The sequence below is a fragment of the Oncorhynchus masou genome, chromosome 2 (assembly GCF_036934945.1).
Source record: "Oncorhynchus masou masou isolate Uvic2021 chromosome 2, UVic_Omas_1.1, whole genome shotgun sequence".
Lineage (NCBI taxonomy): Eukaryota > Metazoa > Chordata > Actinopteri > Salmoniformes > Salmonidae > Oncorhynchus > Oncorhynchus masou.
Genome location: NC_088213.1, coordinates 15,412,583 through 15,433,732, shown reverse-complemented (window position 1 = coordinate 15,433,732; position 21,150 = coordinate 15,412,583). Strand labels below are relative to the sequence as shown.

Sequence of the window (21,150 nt, the reverse complement as noted above, 5' to 3'; positions counted from 1 at the left end):
CATGTGTTCTGTGCAATGTAGGGTGACTAGTTACAAACAGATGTTCAAACAGGACAACAGCAGAAATGGACCTGGATGGGACTAATTATATAATGCGAGGGTGGCCAAGTGACCCTAGTTAATTCACCCTGTAAACCGGCCTCACTTCCCCCTGTCCTCTCCTATAATGGTGAGGAGCAGAGCCTTTTAAAAGACTTAGTTAGTATTGTTACTGCCACCATTTAGAAGTATTTGAGCCAGGCCACCACTCGTTGTTAGGTGTTGCTTGTTTAGCATCTTATTGGTCTCGGTAGTCATTTGTGGTCTATACATGTCTGGTTTTCTAGTCATTTTACAGTCAAGTGTGTATATTATATGGCTGGGTTTTAGATTGACATTGTAATTGAAAACGAACTAAGAACAAAACGTAGTCAACATATCTTTTTCAGTAAACCAAACAAACATCTGTGTTCCTATGGCAGTCCAGTATTGGAGGGGAGCTGATGCAAAAGCCTCCATGAACAGGCATTGAGGATGTTGTTTGCTCACTGCCTAAGACTCCCACATTCATTCAAGAGATGTTCTTCTCTTTTGCATTGCAATGCTTGTTTTTCTCCCCTCAGCATGTAAGCACCCCTTCAGATATTCAAGTGCTCCTCTCTCAGCATACAGAATATGTTTGACCCCCCCCCTGGTTCGGAGGCGCCCGCTGTAGAAGGGAATTGTATAGGATAATCAAATACCAGCAGGAGTTGATTGGCTGAGTCTACTTCATCTCATACTTATAGGACTCCTGTTTTTTAAATATGATGTCTGTTATACCGGGGTAGTGGGTCTGTTATACCGGGGTCCTTCTGTTTGCCATGTGTTCTGTTAATGTAGTGGTGTCTGTTACAAACAGATGTTCAAACAGGGGTACAGCTGAAATGGACCTGGATGGGACTAATTATATAATGCGAGGGTGTGCCTGTTATACCGGGTTAGTGTGTCTGTTATACCGGGGTAGTGGGTCTGTTATACCGGGGTGTCCTCTCCTATAATGGGAGTGTGTCTGTGGAGTCTGTTATAAAGGGTAGTTAGTCTGTTACTGCCACCATTGAAGTCTTTATAGCCAGGTGTGTCGTTGTTAGGGGTTGTTGTCTTTATATCTTATTGTGTCTCGTTATCATTTGTGGTCTATACATGTCTGGTTTTCTAGTCTTTTACAGTCAAGTGTGTCTATTATCTGGGGGTTTTAGATTGTTATTGTAATTTAAGAACAAAACGTTATAGTCAACATAGTGCGTTGTTATACCGGGGTAGTGAACTGTTATACCGGGTAGTGGGTCTGTTATACCGGGGTAGTGGGTCATACCGGGTAGTGTATACCGGGGTAGTGGGTCTGTTATACCGGGGTAGTGTGTCTGTTATACAGGGTTAGTATTGGACCGGGGAGCTGATGCAGGAAGTGTCTGTTATGAACAGGCATTGAGGATGTTGTTTGCTCCTCTGCCTTTTCCTCCCACATTCATTCAAGAGATGTTCTTCTCTTTTGCATTGCAATGCTTGTTTTTCTCCCCTCAGCATGTAAGCACCCCTTCAGATATTCAAGTGCTCCTCTCTCAGCATACAGAATATGTTTGACACCCCCCTGGTTCGGAGTGTGTCTGTTATAAGGGAAGTGTGTCTGTTATAATCAAATACTGTTATACAGGAGTTGATTGGCTGAGTCTACTTCATCTTATACTTATAGGACTCCTGTTTTTTAAATATGATGTCTGTTATACCGGGGTAGTGGGTCTGTTATACCGGGGTAGTGTGTCTGTTATACCGGGGTAGTGTGTCTGTTATACCGGGGTAGTGGGTCTGTTATACCGGGGTAGTGGGTCTGTTATACCGGGGTAGTGGGTCTGTTATACCGGGGTAGTGGGTCTGTTATACCGGGGTAGTGTGTCTGTTATACCGGGGTAGTGCGTCTGTTATACCGGGGTAGTGGGTCTGTTATACCGGGGTAGTGGGTCTGGTGTCTGTAGTTTACCGGGGTAGTGGGTCAGGTGTCTGTAGTTTACCGGGGTAGTGGGTCAGGTGTCTGTAGTTTACCAGGGTAGTGGGTCAGGTGTCTGTAGTTTACCATGGTAGTGGGTCAGGTGTCTGTAGTTTACCAGGGTAGTGGGTCAGGTGTCTGTAGTTTACCATGGTAGTGGGTCAGGTGTCTGTAGTTTACCAAGGTAGTGGGTCAGGTGTCTGTAGTTTACCAGGGTAGTGGGTCTGGTGTCTGTAGTTTACCAGGGTAGTGGGTCTGGTGTCTGTAGTTTACCAGGGTAGTGGGTTGTACCAGGTGTCTGTATTGTGCCAGGGTAGTGCGTTGGACCAGGCTAGTGCGTTGGACCAGGCTAGTGCGTTGGACCAGGCTAGTGCGTTGGACCAGGCTAGTGCGTTGGACCAGGGTAGTGGGTTGGACCAGGGTAGTGGGTTGGACCAGGGTAGTGGGTTGGACCAGGGTAGTGGGTTGGACCAGGGTAGTGGGTTGGACCAGGGTAGTGCGTTGGACCAGGGTAGTGGGTCGGACCAGGGTAGTGGGTCGGACCAGGGTAGTGGGTCGGACCAGGGTAGTGGGTCGGACCAGGCTAGTGGGTCGGACCAGGCTAGTGGGTCGGACCAGGCTAGTGGGTTGGACCAGGCTAGTGGGTTGGACCAGGCTGTGGGTTGGACCAGGCTAGTGGGTTGGACCAGGCTAGTGGGTCGGACCAGGTGGGTTGGACCATAGTGCGTCGGACCAGGGTAGTGGGTCGGACCAGGGTAGTGGGTCGGACCAGGGTAGTGGGTCGGACCAGGCTAGTGGGTCGGACCAGGCTAGTGGGTCGGACCAGGCTAGTGGGTCGGACCAGGCTAGTGGGTCGGACCAGGCTAGTGGGTTGGACCAGGGTAGTGGGTTGGACCAGGCTAGTGGGTCGGACCAGGCTAGTGGGTCGGACCAGGGTAGTGGGTGGAGTGGATAAAACCAAGAAGAGCTCAGTCACACCGAGGCTTTAACAGGAATCAGTCACTCCACCCATAATGACCAGTTCTCTACCCCCCCCCCCCCCCCCACACACACACACACACACAGCCTCTTCCCTTCTTCCCCATCTCTCTTCCTCACTCTTACCCTCTCCCCCTCCCTCAGCACATTGTCCCAGTCAGTCCCCACCCAGAGCAGAAAACCACTCTAGTCAACACTAAACTGACAGGACACAGAGCACTTTCACCACAGCCAAACACAAATGCCTGTTGAGAAATGGACTTTCTCCATCTAATGACTGGCTGAGTGCTTTTTTTGTTTTGCAGAGCGTGGGAGCAGTCGCATGATAAATTGAAATCAGTGGTGTTGGAATGCAGAGGCTGACATAGTGATGGATCAGAGAGGGAGAGATCTCCGCTGCCAGGCTTGCCAGCCAAGCTGCTGGGGAAGTTTTCACTTGGGCATAGTAGAGTGGGATAGAATCAATAGGATATGATAGAGTATAATTCAACCTAGCAGTGCTGTTTTTGATGGATGTGTTTTTGCGATCAGTAAGTCAATACTGATTAGACTGGAAAGAGAGGAACTATAGTATCTACAGAATACTACTACTGCAGAGAATACTACTACTGCAGAGAATACTACTACTGCAGAGAATACTACTACTGCAGAGAATACTAGTAGTGCTGCAGAGAATACTAGTAGTGCTGCAGAGAATACTAGTAGTGCTGCAGAGAATACTAGTAGTGCTGCAGAGAATACTAGTAGTGCTGCAGAGAATACTAGTAGTGCTGCAGAGAATACTAGTAGTGCTGCAGAGAATACTAGTAGTGCTGCAGAGAATACTAGTAGTGCTGCAGAGAATACTAGTAGTGCTGCAGAGAATACTAGTAGTGCTGCAGAGAATACTAGTAGTGCTGCAGAGAATACTAGTAGTGCTGCAGAGAATACTAGTAGTGCAGCAGAGAATACTAGTAGCCCAGAATGCTACTACAGAATACTACTGCAGCCCAGAATGCTACTACAGTATACTACTGCAGCCCAGAATGCTACTACAGTATACTACTACAGCCCAGAATGCTACTACAGTATACTACTACAGCCCAGAATGCTACTACAGTATACTACTACAGCCCAGAATGCTACTACAGTATACTACTACAGCCCAGAATGCTACTACAGTATACTACTACAGGCCAGAATGCTACTACAGTATACTACTACAGTATACTACTACAGGCCAGAATGCTACTACAGTATACTACTACAGCCCAGAATGCTACTACAGTATACTACTACAGCCCAGAATGCTACTACAGTATACTACTACAGCCCAGAATGCTACTACAGTATACTACTACAGCCCAGAATGCTACTACAGTATACTACTACAGTATACTACTACAGCCCAGAATGCTACTACAGTATACTACTACAGCCCAGAATGCTACTACAGTATACTACTACAGCCCAGAATGCTACTACAGTATACTACTACAGCCCAGAATGCTACTACAGTATACTACTACAGCCCAGAATGCTACTACAGTATACTACTACAGCCCAGAATGCTACTACAGTATACTACTACAGGCCAGAATGCTACTACAGTATACTACTACAGCCCAGAATGCTACTACAGTATACTACTACAGCCCAGAATGCTACTACAGTATACTACTACAGTATACTACTACAGCCCAGAATGCTACTACAGTATACTACTACAGCCCAGAATGCTACTACAGTATACTACTACAGCCCAGAATGCTTCTACAGTATACTACTACAGCCCAGAATGCTACTACAGTATACTACTACAGGCCAGAATGCTACTACAGTATACTACTACAGCCCAGAATGCTACTACAGTATACTACTACAGCCCAGAATGCTACTACAGTATACTACTACAGTATACTACTACAGCCCAGAATGCTACTACAGTATACTACTACAGCCCAGAATGCTACTACAGTATACTACTACAGCCCAGAATGCTACTACAGTATACTACTACAGCCCAGAATGCTACTACAGTATACTACTACAGGCCAGAATGCTACTACAGTATACTACTACAGCCCAGAATGCTACTACAGTATACTACTACAGTATACTACTACAGCCCAGAATGCTACTACAGTATACTACTACAGCCCAGAATGCTACTACAGTATACTACTACAGCCCAGAATACTACTACAGTATACTACTACAGCCCAGAATGCTACTACAGTATACTACTACAGCCCAGAATGCTACTACAGTATACTACTACAGCCCAGAATGCTACTACAGTATACTACTACAGCCCAGAATGCTACTACAGTATACTACTGCAGCCCAGAATGCTACTACAGTATACTACTACAGCCCAGAATGCTACTACAGTATACTACTACAGTATACTACTACAGCCCAGAATGCTACTACAGTATACTACTACAGCCCAGAATGCTACTACAGTATACTACTACAGCCCAGAATGCTACTACAGTATACTACTACAGCCTTCCCAGTTACAACGAAGATGCGAGAAAGCAGTGCTAAAAATACAATTTCGGGACTCCTCTGGGGCTCTGTACATCCCAACAAGAACACAAATGTAAACCCCTAGTGTCTGTCAGGGGGATAGAACCTGTGTCTTCAGGCCGGGGTCAGGGAAAGGGCGACCAGACACTATTTGTGTTGTGTGTCACTGTGGCGTCTGTAGCAGTGTCTGTAAAGTCATAAAGCGAGCAGTGGTCCCCGTGCGACACTCACGGCCATGTAAATGTGACAGGTTTACGCGCCCCGCATGTCGCCCCCCTCTCAGGAAGGCCTCGGAGAAGAGAGGAGAGCGAGTCAGAGAGATGGCGAATTGAATCAGAGCGACTGTTGGTTTTACAGCTACGCACTCTGACAAGGGCCTTTTTATTAGCCTTGGAAGATGGATGGTGTACCAGCTAGTGTGATATTAGTTTATATGGGGTACGTTCAAGATTGGAAATGAAATGTTTTGAAAATGTTAGAAATGTATAGAAATTAGGTTTGTTCAAACATACAGCCTACAGTAGTAACATGCAAGGTAATATTAGTGCCCCATCAATAGTAAATACACTAAATAGTGGTGTTACCCAGAAGGCTCGGCCCACCGACAGGAAGTAATGGTAGTGTTACCCAGAAGGCTCGGCCCACCTACAGGAAGTAATGGTAGTGTTACCCAGAAGGCTCGGCCACCTACAGGAAGTAATGGTAGTGTTACCCAGAAGGCTCGGCCCACCTACAGGAAGTAATGGTAGTGTTACCCAGAAGGCTCGGCCCACCTACAGGAAGTAATGGTAGTGTTACCCAGAAGGCTCGGCCCACCTACAGGAAGTAATGGTAGTGTTACCCAGAAGAACCTACAGGAAGTAATGGTAGTGTTACCCAGAAGGCCACCTACAGGAAGTAATGGTAGTGTTACCCAGAAGGCTCGGCCCACCTACCTCAGGCCACCTACAGGAAGTAATGGTACAGGAAGTAATGGTAGTGTTACCCAGAAGGCTCGGCCACCTACAGGAAGTAATGGTAGTGTTACCCAGAAGGCTCGGCCCACCTACAGGAAGTAATGGTAGTGTTACACCTACAGGAAGTAATGGTAGTGTTACCCACCTACAGGAAGTAATGGTAGTGTTACTCGGCCCACCTACAGGAAGTAATGGTAGTGTTACCCAGAAGGCTCGGCCCACCTACAGGAAGTAATGGTAGTGTTACCCAGAAGGCTCGGCCCACCTACAGGAAGTAATGGTAGTGTTACCCAGAAGGCTCAGGCCCACCTACAGGAAGTAATGGTAGTGTTACCCAGAAGGCTCAGGCCACCTACAGTAAGTAATGGTAGTGTTACCCAGAAGGCTCGGCCCACCTACAGGAAGTAATGGTAGTGTTACCCAGAAGGCTCGGCCCACCTACAGGAAGTAATGGTAGTGTTACCCAGAAGGCTCAGGCCACCTACAGGAAGTAATGGTAGTGTTACCCAGAAGGCTCGGCCCACCTACAGGAAGTAATGGTAGTGTTACCCAGAAGAAACACAGACAACCCTAACTGGAACACCCACTTCCTCCTTCTACCTCTGATTACTGGGCCTGTGTGGTTTCCACTGTGAGCAGTTAGGCAGCTGACCAGAAGGCTGTGGTTTCCACTGTATGCTGTGTGTGTGCGTGTGTGTATTTGTATTTACCACACTCTGTTCAAGGACCGTGAGCGTGGGTTTAACTGCCAATTTGCTCCTTTGGACTTTGTTTACTCTACAATGATTCGTACCGGCAGTGGTTGGTTCCTGAAGCATATTGTTCTTTGTATATTTTCCCTGATTGTTCATTCCATCTCTGAGATTCATTTGCTTACATGAGGACAGAATATTACCATCCGTGTGTTTTTCTGTTATTCTGTATGATAATTCAACCCACTTTCTTTTTACAATGGAAACTATAAGGTTATGTTTCTTTACACTTTCCTGTATCTTTTCATAGCTTTTTTTCCAAGGTCACACTTTCAACCTTGTTATCGTGGCCGTTTTTAGCCCTGACCTGGGCTTGGTGTGTCACCTGCCTCAGCCTCACGCTCCAGTCACACCTTCCCTATCACTTTATCACTCACACTCCATCCAGGATGCTGGTTGCTGTTGTTGGATACCACCCATCCCCAGAGTCTACTTTCAGTGATCTACTCGGCCCAAACAGCCTAAATGGTTGGAAGCGCCACGTTGCGCCAAAACAAAGCTCTTCCTCTATACCCCGACAGGTCACCTGACCCCCAGCGGGGCCCCTGGGCTCCTGGCTCAGAGATGGGCGGTGTTGCCAGGCTAGCGTTTCCTTTTCACGTCAACCGCCCCCTGTTGTGCCACCCTCCCTCTACGCATATTGACCATCATGCAACATTCCAGGGTGGTATATAATAGGCTACCCGCCTTGATGTCCCTGTGCGTGATATCCACCCCAAGTAGACCAACCCAGCGACCCTGATTACACTCTGTGAATCCAGGAGGGGGGTTTCCTCTCTGAGTTACACTAACAATTCATGTATTTGAACCTTTCCTCTCCTGTTGGGAGAAACCTGGCACAAGCACCCCTGAGATATCAAACCACTTACCGTACTGTACACAGTTACGTGTTGAGAATTCACACACCAGGTAATAAGAACCTGCGGTCTGTTGGGGATGATGATGATGATGATGATGTAGGGTAAAACACATTTCCTGCTTCTTTAACTCTACAGGAAGAACCCCTGTGAGTGCCCCCCCCCCTCCCGTTTCTTCTCCACTGAGCATGTTTACCACTGGATGCATATGATGCTAATTTCCCCAAAGAAAGACTACAAGACGGGGGGAGGAGGGGAGGCAATCAACATAGAAAAAGATGTCCATGCTCTTATTCATTTACATATCAGGACTCATGCCACAGCAGGCGCCTCACGTGTTTTGGGCGAAGGGGGGACTTGATATACAATCATGACCCTACAGTGGAAGTGGATCAAGGGATGATGTTTGTCTGATGAGGAAGGGGATGCTGTTTGTATGCATGTACACACCAGACATTTAATTATTGATGTAACCAACCCGATTCAATTATCAGCTGTGTTTCAAAGCAGATGAAAGTCCAAGGGGAATTTTCTGTGAATATTAAACGTGTACACTCTTGTGATGGGAGACGAGCATGCAGGCGCTCTGGGACCACGGATAGAGGGAAGGACTTTAAAGTGGCAAGGGTGGAGATTTATTAGGGGGAGGAGATGAGTGGGACGGGGGGCAAAAGGAGTAAGACTGACTGCTCCATGGGCCTGCTTTAGCCCGAGCAGGGAGGGAGGTTAGACCTCCTCTAGGGAGCCTACCTCTCCACCCTCACCAGTCTCTGTACACTCACTCCATCATATCCCCTGATGCCTGGAACACTAGGGGATCCCTAAACCCTAATCCTGCTCTCATGCCGTGACCCCCCCCCCCGACCACCCTCTCCACCAGACCTCCCCCAACCACCCTCTCCACCAGACCCCCCTGTCCATCCGTCCACTGCAGTTGTGTTGTCCTCCTACAGCTCCCTCCCTTTATCTCACCAGCCAGAGGGTCCTCAGGCAGAAAGGAGGCCACCTCCCCCCCCAAATAAAAAATAAAAACCAGACCCATCCCAAATGTTTCATCTTCCACACGTCTCTGATGCCTTAGTTCCACTTTGCTCTATTTTTAGGCCTGTTATGCAGTTAGTTGGCTCTTTGTTGACGACGAAGAAAAAATAGTGTCTTCCAATGAGTTGAGTGAGATCTGGCAACGCTGTTGGTAGCTGTAGGTTTTCTACTTCCTGTTGAACCACCATACCACAGTACAACAAGCCCTTCAAGTTCCAACCCCTTCACTTGTCCTTGGGTTCCCTTACTATGAGCTGTTCCACAAAATACCTTCCTTATCTGTGCTTCATAAAATAAAGAATATGCCAGGTTTTAGATCCCAGATTTCCAATATGCTGCAAACACCTGTTGAAATTGCTCTACATCACCCAGAACCCATGAACTCATGCGGACAGCTCTACATCATCCAGAGCCCATGAACTCATGTCTAACCGTAGCTCCACCTCACCCAGAGCCCATGAACTCATGTCTCACCGCCCATGAACTCATGCGGACAGCTCCACATCACCCAGAGCCCATGAACTCAACCGTAGCCCACATCACCCGTGAACTCATGTCTCCGTAGCTCCATCACCCAGAGCCCATGAACTCATGTCTAACCGTAACTCATGCTCTACATCACCCAGAACCCATGAACCCACAGCTCCACATCACCCAGAACTCATGTCTAACCGTAGCTCCACATCACCCAGAGTCCATGAACTCATGTCTCACCGTAGCTCTACATCACCCGGAGCTCTCATGTCATAGCATCACCCAGAGCCCATGAACTCATGTCTAACCGTAGCTCCACATCACCCAGAGCCCATGAACTCATGTCTAACCGTAGCTCTACATCACCCAGAACCCATGAACTCATGTCTAACCGTAGCTCCACATCACCCAGAGCCCATGAACTCATGTCTAACCGTAGCTCCACATCACCCAGAGCCCATGAACTCATGTCTAACCGTAGCTCTACAGTGGATTACTTTGCTTTCTCTGTGGCGCGAACCTCACTGAAAAGCAGCTTTAATGCCACCTTCTCAGGAGGGAAACCCCATATGTATCAAGTTAGTGATCTGTGTTTTGTGCCTTGGGCAGTGTGCGTTCTGTAACCCTTATAGACTTTATAGGAAATCAGATGCCTCTCCCGTCCCTCACGACTCCCCTCACCACGTAAAAAGGTGTCAGAAACAGAAACGCTTTGTTCTTAAAGGAAAAAAGGCAGAGGTGGCCCCGAAGAGGAGGGTGGGGGAACAGCGTCCTCCTCTTGAACAAGTCCAACTCTTGGCCAACCGACGAACGAGAGGAAGCAAGGGACCGGGAGATAAAGAACAAACAACATGTTTCATCTACCTCACCATCTTTCTCATTCCCTCCCTCATTTTTGTCTTGGAGACATTTGTCTGTCTCTTACCCAAGTTTGTATCTTTTGTCGACACATCAAGAGCCTCTCCAAATGTCACGAGCTGTCAGAATTCTATTTCCTCTGATGTTATCGGCTGGAGACTAGCAAGAGAACATGGCCTATTGAACAAATGAATGACTGAAATGGTCTTCACTTTGCTTCCATCAGCAATGCATTGGATACGACCACACCACGATCGTTCTCGCTTGATCAGAACCCCCCACAAACGCCGTTTCAGAACATCTCCTCAGAGGAAGCATCATGAATCAGTCAAGATCGCAGTCTGTCTGGCATCACACATGTTCTTGTTGAAGTTCTATGAAAGCTTGGATGTGTTCATTTAGCTGCTTAACTGACCATGATATTTTGCCGAAAAGGAATCAAGACATTTCCTTTAAATCTTTTAGCTCTATCAGTATTTTTGAACCATCTTATATCAACTCTCTCCATTTCATGTGCCATATCTCATCCTCTTCTGCTGAGGAGCATGACCATCTCTCTTCCCTCTTTCTCTCCTCCCTCCTTCCCTCCCGGAGTTAAAAGCGCTCATTCTGTAATAAGCCATTAGTGTAGCCATGTGGCTCTGTTCAGCGACATTACATGAACCCAACCCACAGACAGAAGCAGAGACTGTTTCCTTCACTTCTGAGACTAGTTTTACCATTATGCAACACTTGGCAAGACCTCTCACTCTCCAGGTTACATAGTAGAGACTTTGAACACTGCCTGGTGACGTCATTGTTGACCTGAATCCTAAATAACCATGCTTTCTTTGTATATAACAGCAATTAGATGTTTGAAAGCCCATCAGCCTGCCTATGAGCTAAGTGTCCTGTGGGTGTACGTGTGCCGAGACGGGACTTTCTAAAACCCACGGCCGTCTACCCGTCAGACAAAGTGGCAGCCCATTCTGCCAGTTATGTTTTCATATGCCCACAAAGTTGACGTATTGTACAACTCGTATTGACATTACTAGAAGCTTAGGCACCAGTTACCTCCCTTGTAATCAAACTTGAAAAGGTGCTGGAGATATTTTGTTCTGAAGAGCTCCACTGATATCATTCAGCTGCTCTGGAAAGTACAGTATGTTTCATTGTCCATTATTAAGATTCTTCTGTTATTAACAGTTTCCTTTGAATCTTTTTGTCTCACTCTTTCTTATACGCAGTACCCAGATACCTGGTTAAGGTAGAGGATAACTTTCCTCATTAGCTCCTAATGCCAGCCATTCATTACCAGTGTCACACGCCCTAATGACACAATTAATCTACTGGAAATAAACCATCAGAACAGCTACAGTAGAAATCTAGGATTCTCCTCAATTTCTTCCTTACTGTAACTGTCCATGGCTGAGAATAGATGGGAGACTGATTGTGACCAGGAGACATAGACATGTCCTGTTCTCTGTAATACCACTGAGACTAACATTAACAAGGAGGAGACTGAGATGTCCTGTTCTCTGTAATACCACTGAGACAAACATTAACAAGGAGGAGACATGTCCTGTTCTCTGTAATACCACTGAGACAAACATTAACAAGGAGGAGACATCCTGTTCTCTGTAATACCACTGAGACTAACATTAACAAGGAGGAGACATAGACATGTCCTGTTCTCTGTAATACCACTGAGACTAACATTAACAAGGAGGAGACATAGACATGTCCTGTTCTCTGTAATACCACTGAGACTAACATTAACAAGGAGGAGACATAGACATGTCCTGTTCTCTGTAATACCACTGAGACAAACATTAACAAGGAGGAGACATAGACATGTCCTGTTCTCTGTAATACCACTGAGACAAACATTAACAAGGAGGAGACATAGACATGTCCTGTTCTCTGTAATACCACTGAGACTAACATTAACAAGGAGGAGACTGAGACATGTCCTGTTCTCTGTAATACCACTGAGACTAACATTAACAAGGAGGAGACATAGACATGTCCTGTTCTCTGTAATACCACTGAGACTAACATTAACAAGGAGGAGACTGAGACATGGCCTGTTCTCTGTAATACCACTGAGACAAACATTAACTGAGACTAACATTAACAAGGAGGAGACTGAGACATGTCCTGTTCTCTGTAATACCACTGAGACTAACATTAACAAGGAGGAGACTGAGACATGTCCTGTTCTCTGTAATACCACTGAGACAAACATTAACAAGGAGGAGACTGAGACATGTCCTGTTCTCTGTAATACCACTGAGACTAACATTAACAAGGAGGAGACTGAGACATGGCCTGTTCTCTGTAATACCACTGAGACTAACATTAACAAGGAGGAGACTGAGACATGTCCTGTTCTCTGTAATACCACTGAGACTAACATTAACAAGGAGGAGACTGAGACATGTCCTGTTCTCTGTAATACCACTGAGACTAACATTAACAAGGAGGAGACTGAGACATGGCCTGTTCTCTGTAATACCACTGAGACTAACATTAACAAGGAGGAGACATAGACATGGCCTGTTCTCTGTCAGGAACCACTGAGACCTCGCTGGGCATTATGGTTTTCATCTAGCTCGCTGTAGGAACCTCATGCCCGGTGCCAACTCAGGAACCTCATGCCAGCGCCTCGCTAGGCAGCTCAGGAACCTCATGCCAGCGCCTCGCTAGGCAGCTCAGGAACCTCATGCCAGCGCCTCGCTAGGCAGCTCAGGAACCTCATGCCAGCGCCTCGCTAGGCAGCTCAGGAACCTCATGCCAGCGCCTCGCTAGGCAGCTCAGCTCCAGCGCCTCGCTAGGCAGCTCAGGAACCTCATGCCAGCGCCTGCCAGCTGGGCAGCTCAGGAACCTCATGCCAGCGCCTCGCTAGGCAGCTCAGGAACCTCATGCCAGCGCCTCGCTGGGCAGCTCAGGAACCTCATGCCAGCGCCTCGCTGGGCAGCTCAGGAACCTCATGCCAGCGCCTCGCTGGGCAGCTCAGGAACCTCATGCCAGCGCCTCGCTGGGCAGGCCTCAGCTCGCCTCGCTGGGAACCTCATGCCAGCGCCTCGCTGGGCAGCTCAGGAACAGCTCAGGAACCTCATGCCAGCGCCTCGCTGGGCAGCTCAGGAACCTCATGCCAGCGCCTCAGGAACGCTCAGGAACCTCATGCAGCTCAGGAACCTCATGCCAGCGCCTCGCTGGGCAGCTCAGGAACCTCATGCCAGCGCCTCGCTAGGCAGCTCAGGAACCTCATGCCAGCGCCTCGCTAGGCAGCTCAGGAACCTCTCCACCCAGTTGACTGCCGTCTTTCTAAACACTTTTCTTTCCCTTTATTCCTTATTCCTTCCCCGGCAATTTGCTCCGGGTTCTGTCTCCAACAGAATGGTCATCCTCCAGCTGAGCCTTAAAGCCCAGAGGACCGAGGGGAGTGGAGCCCCGGCCCGACGGAGTAAGCTTGGGCGGTATCCAGATTCATACCTTCATACCGACCTTGTGCCAAACCGGGATATTCAGTAATACCGGCACAGGAACAGAAGGGGCGCTGTTTTCAAACCCCACTGATACTCTGAAATCCGAAGGTTAGCAATGCTAAAAAGTCCCATAGAGAATGCTAACTAAATGCTAACAAGAGCATTGTGAAGATTTTATAAAGTCTGACCTAAACTACACAACTAACTCAAAAATGCTACTTTCGGTTTGCTGCACACACAACAAATATAAGCCACAAGGCTCTTGATCCAAGAGGGGATTCTCTGCAGCTAGATAGTTAAATAGCTACTAAATTAGCAAACCAAATGCACAACTGCAGAGCGTTTTTAGCACATTTTTAACAGTTAATTTAATAGTTAAAGATATCTTGCTGGCAAACATTTAGTTGTGAATTCCATACTGTAATTTGATCACCTGGCACATGCTTCACAACAGTGACTCACAAGGCCTCTGTCTTTTGTCCTAGTGTGCTTGTAAACAAACACCACATGTAAACTTGATAATGAAAAATGATGTGACAGGTGAAATGAACAACACGATCTTTATCTCCTAATGTATTGCACAAGTTGACTGCAGGTATTTACTTAAAAAGTAGCTACAAATATTCACATTTATAAAAAAAATATTTAAAAAAACTTCACTGGTATTGACAAAAAAGTCCCATGGCTTTTTCCAAATACCCTGGTATACAGTGTGTGTATATACGGTATACCGCCCAAGCCTAAAACCGTCTCTGACTGAGAGCGTCCTACGTACACACACACACACACACACACTGTCATGGACATGTCAGGACTGTTTATGATGTGAGGATATAACCTCTGAAAGTCACACGATGAACAGATATGTAAGATAAACAGTTCCCAATGCTTTCCCTGCAGCAGCCCAGTCACACTGACAGACTGACAGCTCACTCTGTGTACTAGTCAGTAATTGCTGTGAATGATGCCTCCTCTGCATTCCGTCTAATGGCTCGTGTCGTTACAGCTGTAAGCAGACTTAATGTATTTCCTAGAGTTATGAATCAGATGGATGTATAGCCTCCTCAGGCCCTCTTTGTAAAATAGCTTTATGTTTATGGAGGGAGATGGAGCCCAGGTATTCCCAGTTGTTGGCTGTTTCTGTGATTGAATATTTTGTTGATGATTAGATTGTTTACATTTTATATTGGCGTGTATTTGTTATTATGGGAGGTGAGGAGAATTTTCTCTCAGTGCCCAAAGAAAATATGTTGTAACTCTGTAGAATGACACTTATTTATTATCTTCCCTTTACTCAGATATACAGGGGAATCAATTCCCTGTGTGTGTGTGTGTCATTTATATGTGTAATAAACAGCAAATCCCACACCACTCTGTTCAATATCCAAGGTCATGGCACTGCTGGAATCTGTCATATAAACAGATAGTCTAGTCTGCCTGAATAAGCATCTCCTCAGTGTGTCATGATGGATAGATGTACTCTGGTCAGCATACATTTGCATATAGAGTTGTATTTCTCTCTCTCTATATATATATACCCCATATGTTTAGTTTCTATGCATTTTGGCATTGCCCTTGACTTGATTCCTTTGACCTGCAACCAATGGAAATGCAACAGTCTCTCTGACATTCTTTCCCTGTGTTGTCTGAGTCATCTAGTATAAACTAGAAAGCAGATATACCCATGTCTAACCACAGATTGTTCTGAGAAAGCACCAAATGACATTTTTTCACATTGCTGTGGGTAGACTGTGGAATAGCGCCAGTACAAGTGCATTAAAACATTATAGGGTGGGTGTGACAGTTGGTGTGGAGCTCTAAGGTCACGCTTTGCTATGTAGAATATGTACAAAGTCTAGACTGTATTTTCTATATGTGTTCATACACCAGTCAGTGGTGTTTGTGTGTTGCTCCCCTCTTCCATTAGAGATGTTGTGCATGTTTAGTCTCCCTCTTTTTGTATTGTGTTTCGTTGTGATTATTTCAGCGTGATATTAGTGTGTTTTTGTGATTCCTTGTCATGCCGAGAGCTCTTTTTTTTTGTCATGTGGTTATTTTGTGTGTTTCTTCTGTTTTCTTTTTTGTTCTCCTTTATTTCGCTGTCCTTTCCTTTCTCTTCTTCTCTCTGTTCCTTTTGGATGCCCGCCATCCGTCCACCTCTTTCTCCTTCTCTTTCTCGCTGTCTTCTTCACCTCCCTTCACCTTCCATCCACCTGACCCCTACTCATCTCCCACCACTCCACCCTCAAAGATGTAGCCCTCCCCACCCCTCCTCCCCCCTCACTGACTCCTGACACTACTGACCATGTAACGCCAGGCTCCAGAGGTGTGGCTAACCCCACTGGCCCCACCCCCTCCGCCCCCCGTGACGTCGTGGCCTCGCTGGTCTCCACCCGCTTCATCAAGCTCACCTGGCGCCCTCCTGCTGAGCCCAACGGAGAAGACCTCACCTACTCTGTCTACTTCAATCAGGAGGGTACCAACAGGTAGGGACCCTACACAGTACAGTATAACACACTACTCAGTGTATTATAGCAGGTATGCCCTCTATTCAGTACAGTACATCATACACACAACTGAGGGCCCCTATAGCATACACCCTGCTGAGGGCCCCTATAGCATACACCCTGCTGAGGGCCCCTATAGCATACACCCTGCTGAGGGCCCCTATAGCATACACCCTGCTGAGGGCCCCTATAGCATGTACACTGCTGAGGGCCCCTATAGCATGCACCCTGCTGAGGGCCCCTATAGCATACACACTACCCAGTGTACAGGTAGACTCTTGCTATGTAATGGTGTGTAGTCTGGAAATACAATACTGTCCACTCAGTAGAAATCAAGTGATGTAGTATTGCTTGCCTTCTTTTGATAGTGTGTGCACTAACTGTTGATAGTGTGTACACTAACTGGGCTGTTGATAGTGTGTGCACCCCTGTTGATAGTATAGTGTGTGCACTAACCCTGCTGATAGGCCCCTGTTGATAGTGTGTGCACTAACCGGGCTGTTGATAGTGTGTGCACTAACCGGGCTGTTGATAGTGTGTGCACACCGGGCTGTTGATAGTGTGTGCACTAACCGGGCTGTTGATAGTGTGTGCACTAACCGCTGAGGGCCCCTATAGCACTAACATAGTGTGTGCACTAACTGGGCTGTTGATAGTGTGTGCACTAACTGGGCTGTTGATAGTGTGTGCACTAACTGGGCTGTTGATAGTGTGTGCACTAACTGGGCTGTTGATAGTGTGTGCACTAACTGGGCTGTTGATAGTGTGTGCACTAACTGGGCTGTTGATAGTGTGTGCACTAACTGGGCTGTTGATAGTGTGTGCACTAACTGGGCTGTTGATAGTGTGTGCACTAACTGGGCTGTTGATAGTGTGTGAGTGCACTAACTGGGCTGTTGATAGTGTGTGCACTAACTGGGCTGTTGATAGTGTGTGCACTAACTGGGCTGTTGATAGTGTGTGCACTAACTGGGCTGTTGATAGTGTGTGCACTAACCGGGCTGTTGATAGTGTGTGCACTAACCGGGCTGTTGATAGTGTGTGCACTAACTGGGCTGTTGATAGTGTGTGCACTAACTGGGCTGTTGTGTGTGTGTTTGTGCACTAACTGGCCTGTTGATAGTGTGTGCACTAACTGTGTGTGTATGTTGTGTGTGTGCACTAACTGGGCTGTTGATAGTGTGTGCACTAACCGGGCTGTTGATGTGTGTGCACTAACTAACTGGGCTGTTGATAGTGTGTGCACTAACCGGGCTGCTGTTGATAGTGTGTGTAACTGGGCTGTTGATAGTGTGTGCACTAACTGGGCTGTTGATAGTGTGTGCACTAACTGGGCTGTTGATAGTGTGTGCACTAACTGGGCTGTTGATAGTGTGTGCACTAACTGGGCTGTTGATAGTGTGTGCACTAACTGGGCTGTTGATAGTGTGTGCACTAACTGGGCTGTTGATAGTGTGTGTGTGCACTAACTGGGCTGTTGATAGTGTGTGCACTAACTGGGCTGTTGATAGTGTGTGCACTAACTGGGCTGTTGATAGTGTGGGCTGCACTAACTGGGCTGTTGATAGTGTGTGCACTAACTGGGCTGTTGATAGTGTGTGCACTAACCGGGCTGTTGATAGTGTGTGCACTAACTGGGCTGTTGATAGTGTGTGCACTAACTGGGCTGTTGTGTGTGTGTTTGTGCACTAACCGGCCTGTTGATAGTGTGTGCACTAACCGGGCTGTTGTGTGTGTGCACTAACCGGGCTGTTGATAGTGTGTGCACTAACCGGGCTGTTGTGTGTGTGCACTAACTGGGCTGTTGTGTGTGTGTGCACTAACTGGGCTGTTGATAGTGTGTGCACTAACTGGGCTGTTGATAGTGTGTGCACTAACCGGGCTGTTGTGTGTGTGCACTAACCGGGCTGTTGATAGTGTGTGCACTAACCGGGCTGTTGATAGTGTGTGCACTAACCGGGCTGTTGATAGTGTGTGCACTAACTGGGCTGTTGATAGTGTGTGCACTAAATGGGCTGTTGATAGTGTGTGCACTAACTGGGCTGTTGTGTGTGTCTCAGGGAGCGTATCCTGAACACCAGTCGGCCAGGTGAGATGCAGGTCACCATTCAGAACCTGATGCCCGACTCCAAGTACAAGTTCCGGGTGGTGGCACACAACAAGAACGGCCTGGGAGAGAGCTCTGCCGTCCTCAAGGTGGCCACCCAGGGTGAAGGTAAAACACACACACAGACAAACATACTGTATACTCTACAAACAAACATAAACACTTACACAGGGATAAACATGAACCCAGACCACCCCACTGCCGCTCTCCTCTCTAGGCCGTAGAAACATCCTCTGTAGTGGTTGTTCATTTCCTTCCAGTTACTTACCTGTGTGTGTGAGAGAGGTGTGTGTTTAAACATGACCGCCCATACTGTGGCTGAGGAAGAAGGGTGTGTGTGTGTTTGTGAGAGAGGTGTGTGTTTAAACATGGCCTCCCATACTGTGGCTGAGGAAGAAGGGTGTGTGTGTATAGTGGGGTATGGTAGGCAGGCTGAATTAAAATCCATCCTCCTTCCTTCCAGTTCTCCAATCCGTAATACCTCCTCAGTCAAACATTGACACTGTATCCATTCACAGTGTATACTATACTTTGACACTGTATCCTTTCACAGTGTATACCAGGCCTTTTTAGGATGTTGTGACTGGAGCGTTTTCCGCTCACAGCTCTACAGTAGACATGCTCAAGGCTTCCCCCTCCATGGCACAGTGGAGGTGAACACCCTTCTATCCATCTCTCCTTCTCTCTCCCTCATCACGGCTCAGTCTATCCATCTCTCCTTCTCTCTCCCTCATCACGGCTCAGCCTATCCATCTCTCCTTCTCTCTCCCTCATCATGGCTCAGTCTATCCATCTCTCCTTCTCTCTCCCTCATCACGGCTCAGCCTATCCATCTCATCTCTCCCCTCATCACGGCTCAGCCTATCCATCTCTCCTCATCACGGCTCAGCCTATCCATCTCTCCTTCTCTCTCCCTCATCACGGCTCAGCCTATCCATCTCTCCTTCTCTCTCCCTCATCACGGCTCAGCCTATCCATCTCTCCTTCTCTCCCACGGCTCAGTCATCACCTTCTCTCTCCCTCATCACGGCTCAGTCTATCCATCTCTCCTTCTCTCTCCCTCATCACGGCTCAGCCTATCCATCTCTCCTTCTCTCTCCCTCATCACGGCTCAGCCTATCCATCTCTCCTTCTCTCCCTCACATGGCTCCTCATCACGGCTCCATCTCCTATCCATCTCTCCTTCTCTCTCCCTCTCCCTCACGGCTCAGTCCCATCTCTCCTTCTCTCTCCCTCATCCATCTATCCATCTCTCCTTCTCTCTCTCCTCATCACGGCTCAGTCTATCCATCTCTCCTTCTCTCTCCCTCATCATGGCTCAGCTATCCATCTCTCCTTCTCTCTCCCTCATCACGGCTCATCTCCTCCATCTCTCCTTCTCTCTCCCTCATCACGGCTCAGCTCAGCCTATCCATCTCTCCTTCTCTCTCCCTCATCACGGCTCAGCCTATCCATCTCTCCTTCTCTCTCTCATCTCCAGTCTATCCATCTCTCATCACGGCTCAGCCTATCCATCTCTCCTTCTTCTCTCTCCCACGGCTCATCATCCATCTCTCCTTCTCTCTCCCTCATCACGGCTCAGCCTATCCATCTCTCCTTCTCTCTCCCATCATCTATCCATCTCTCCTTCTCTCTCCCTCATCACGGCTCAGCCTATCCATCTCTCCTTCTCTCTCCCTCATCACGGCTCAGCCTATCCATCTCTCCTTCTCTCTCTCCTCATCACGGCTCAGCCCATCTCTCCTTCTCTCTCCCTCATCCATCTATCCATCTCTTCTCTCTCCTCCATCTCTCCTTCTCTCTCCCTCATCACGGCTCAGTCTATCCATCTCTCCTTCTCTCTCCCCTCATCACGGCTCAGTCATCCATCTCTCCTTCTCTCTCCCTCATCACGGCTCAGCCCATCTCTCCTTCTCTCTCCCTCATCCATCTCCATCTCTTCTCTCTCCCTCATCACGGCTCAGGCTCAGCCTATCCATCTCTACTTCTCTCTCCCTCATCACGGCTCAGCCTATCCATCTCTCCTTCTCTCTCCCTCATCATGGCTCAGCCTATCCATCTCTACTTCTCTCTCCCTCATCACGGCTCAGTCTATCCATCTCTCCTTCTCTCTCCCTCATCACGGCTCAGTCTATCCATCTCTCCTTCTCTCTCCCTCATCAACCTATCCATCTCTCCTTCTCTCTCCCTCACGGCTCAGTCTATCCATCTCTCCTTCTCCATCACGGCTCTCCATCTCTCCTTCTCTCTCCCTCATCTTCTCTCTCCTTCTCTCTCCCATCATGGCTCAGTCTATCCATCTCTACTTCTCTCTCCCTCATCATGGCTCAGTCTATCCATCTCTCCTTCTCTCTCCCTCATCATGGCTCAGCCTATCCATCTCTCCTTCTCTCTCCCCACGGCTCATCCATCTCTCCTTCTCTCTCCCTCATCATGGCTCAGCCTATCCATCTCTCCTTCTCTCTCCCTCATCATGGCTCAGTCTATCCATCTCTCCTTCTCTCTCCCTCATCATGGCTCAGTCTATCCATCTCTCCTTCTCTCTCCCTCATCACGGCTCAGCCTATCCATCTCTCCTTCTCTCTCCATGGTTCAGCCTATCCATCTCTCCTTCTCTCTCCCTCATCATGGCTC

The 21,150-nt window shown here is 47.7% G+C and overlaps 1 protein-coding gene across 1 annotated transcript in view; it reads left to right on the top strand.

The window, feature by feature from the left end:
* neo1a (neogenin 1a) overlaps positions 1–21,150 on the top strand; it is a 237,197-nt gene that overhangs the window by 163,653 nt on the left and 52,394 nt on the right. The window contains 2 exon segments of the mRNA XM_064988713.1: positions 16,154–16,388; positions 18,470–18,624. Of these exon segments, the coding sequence (XP_064844785.1) occupies positions 16,154–16,388; positions 18,470–18,624 (390 nt within the window).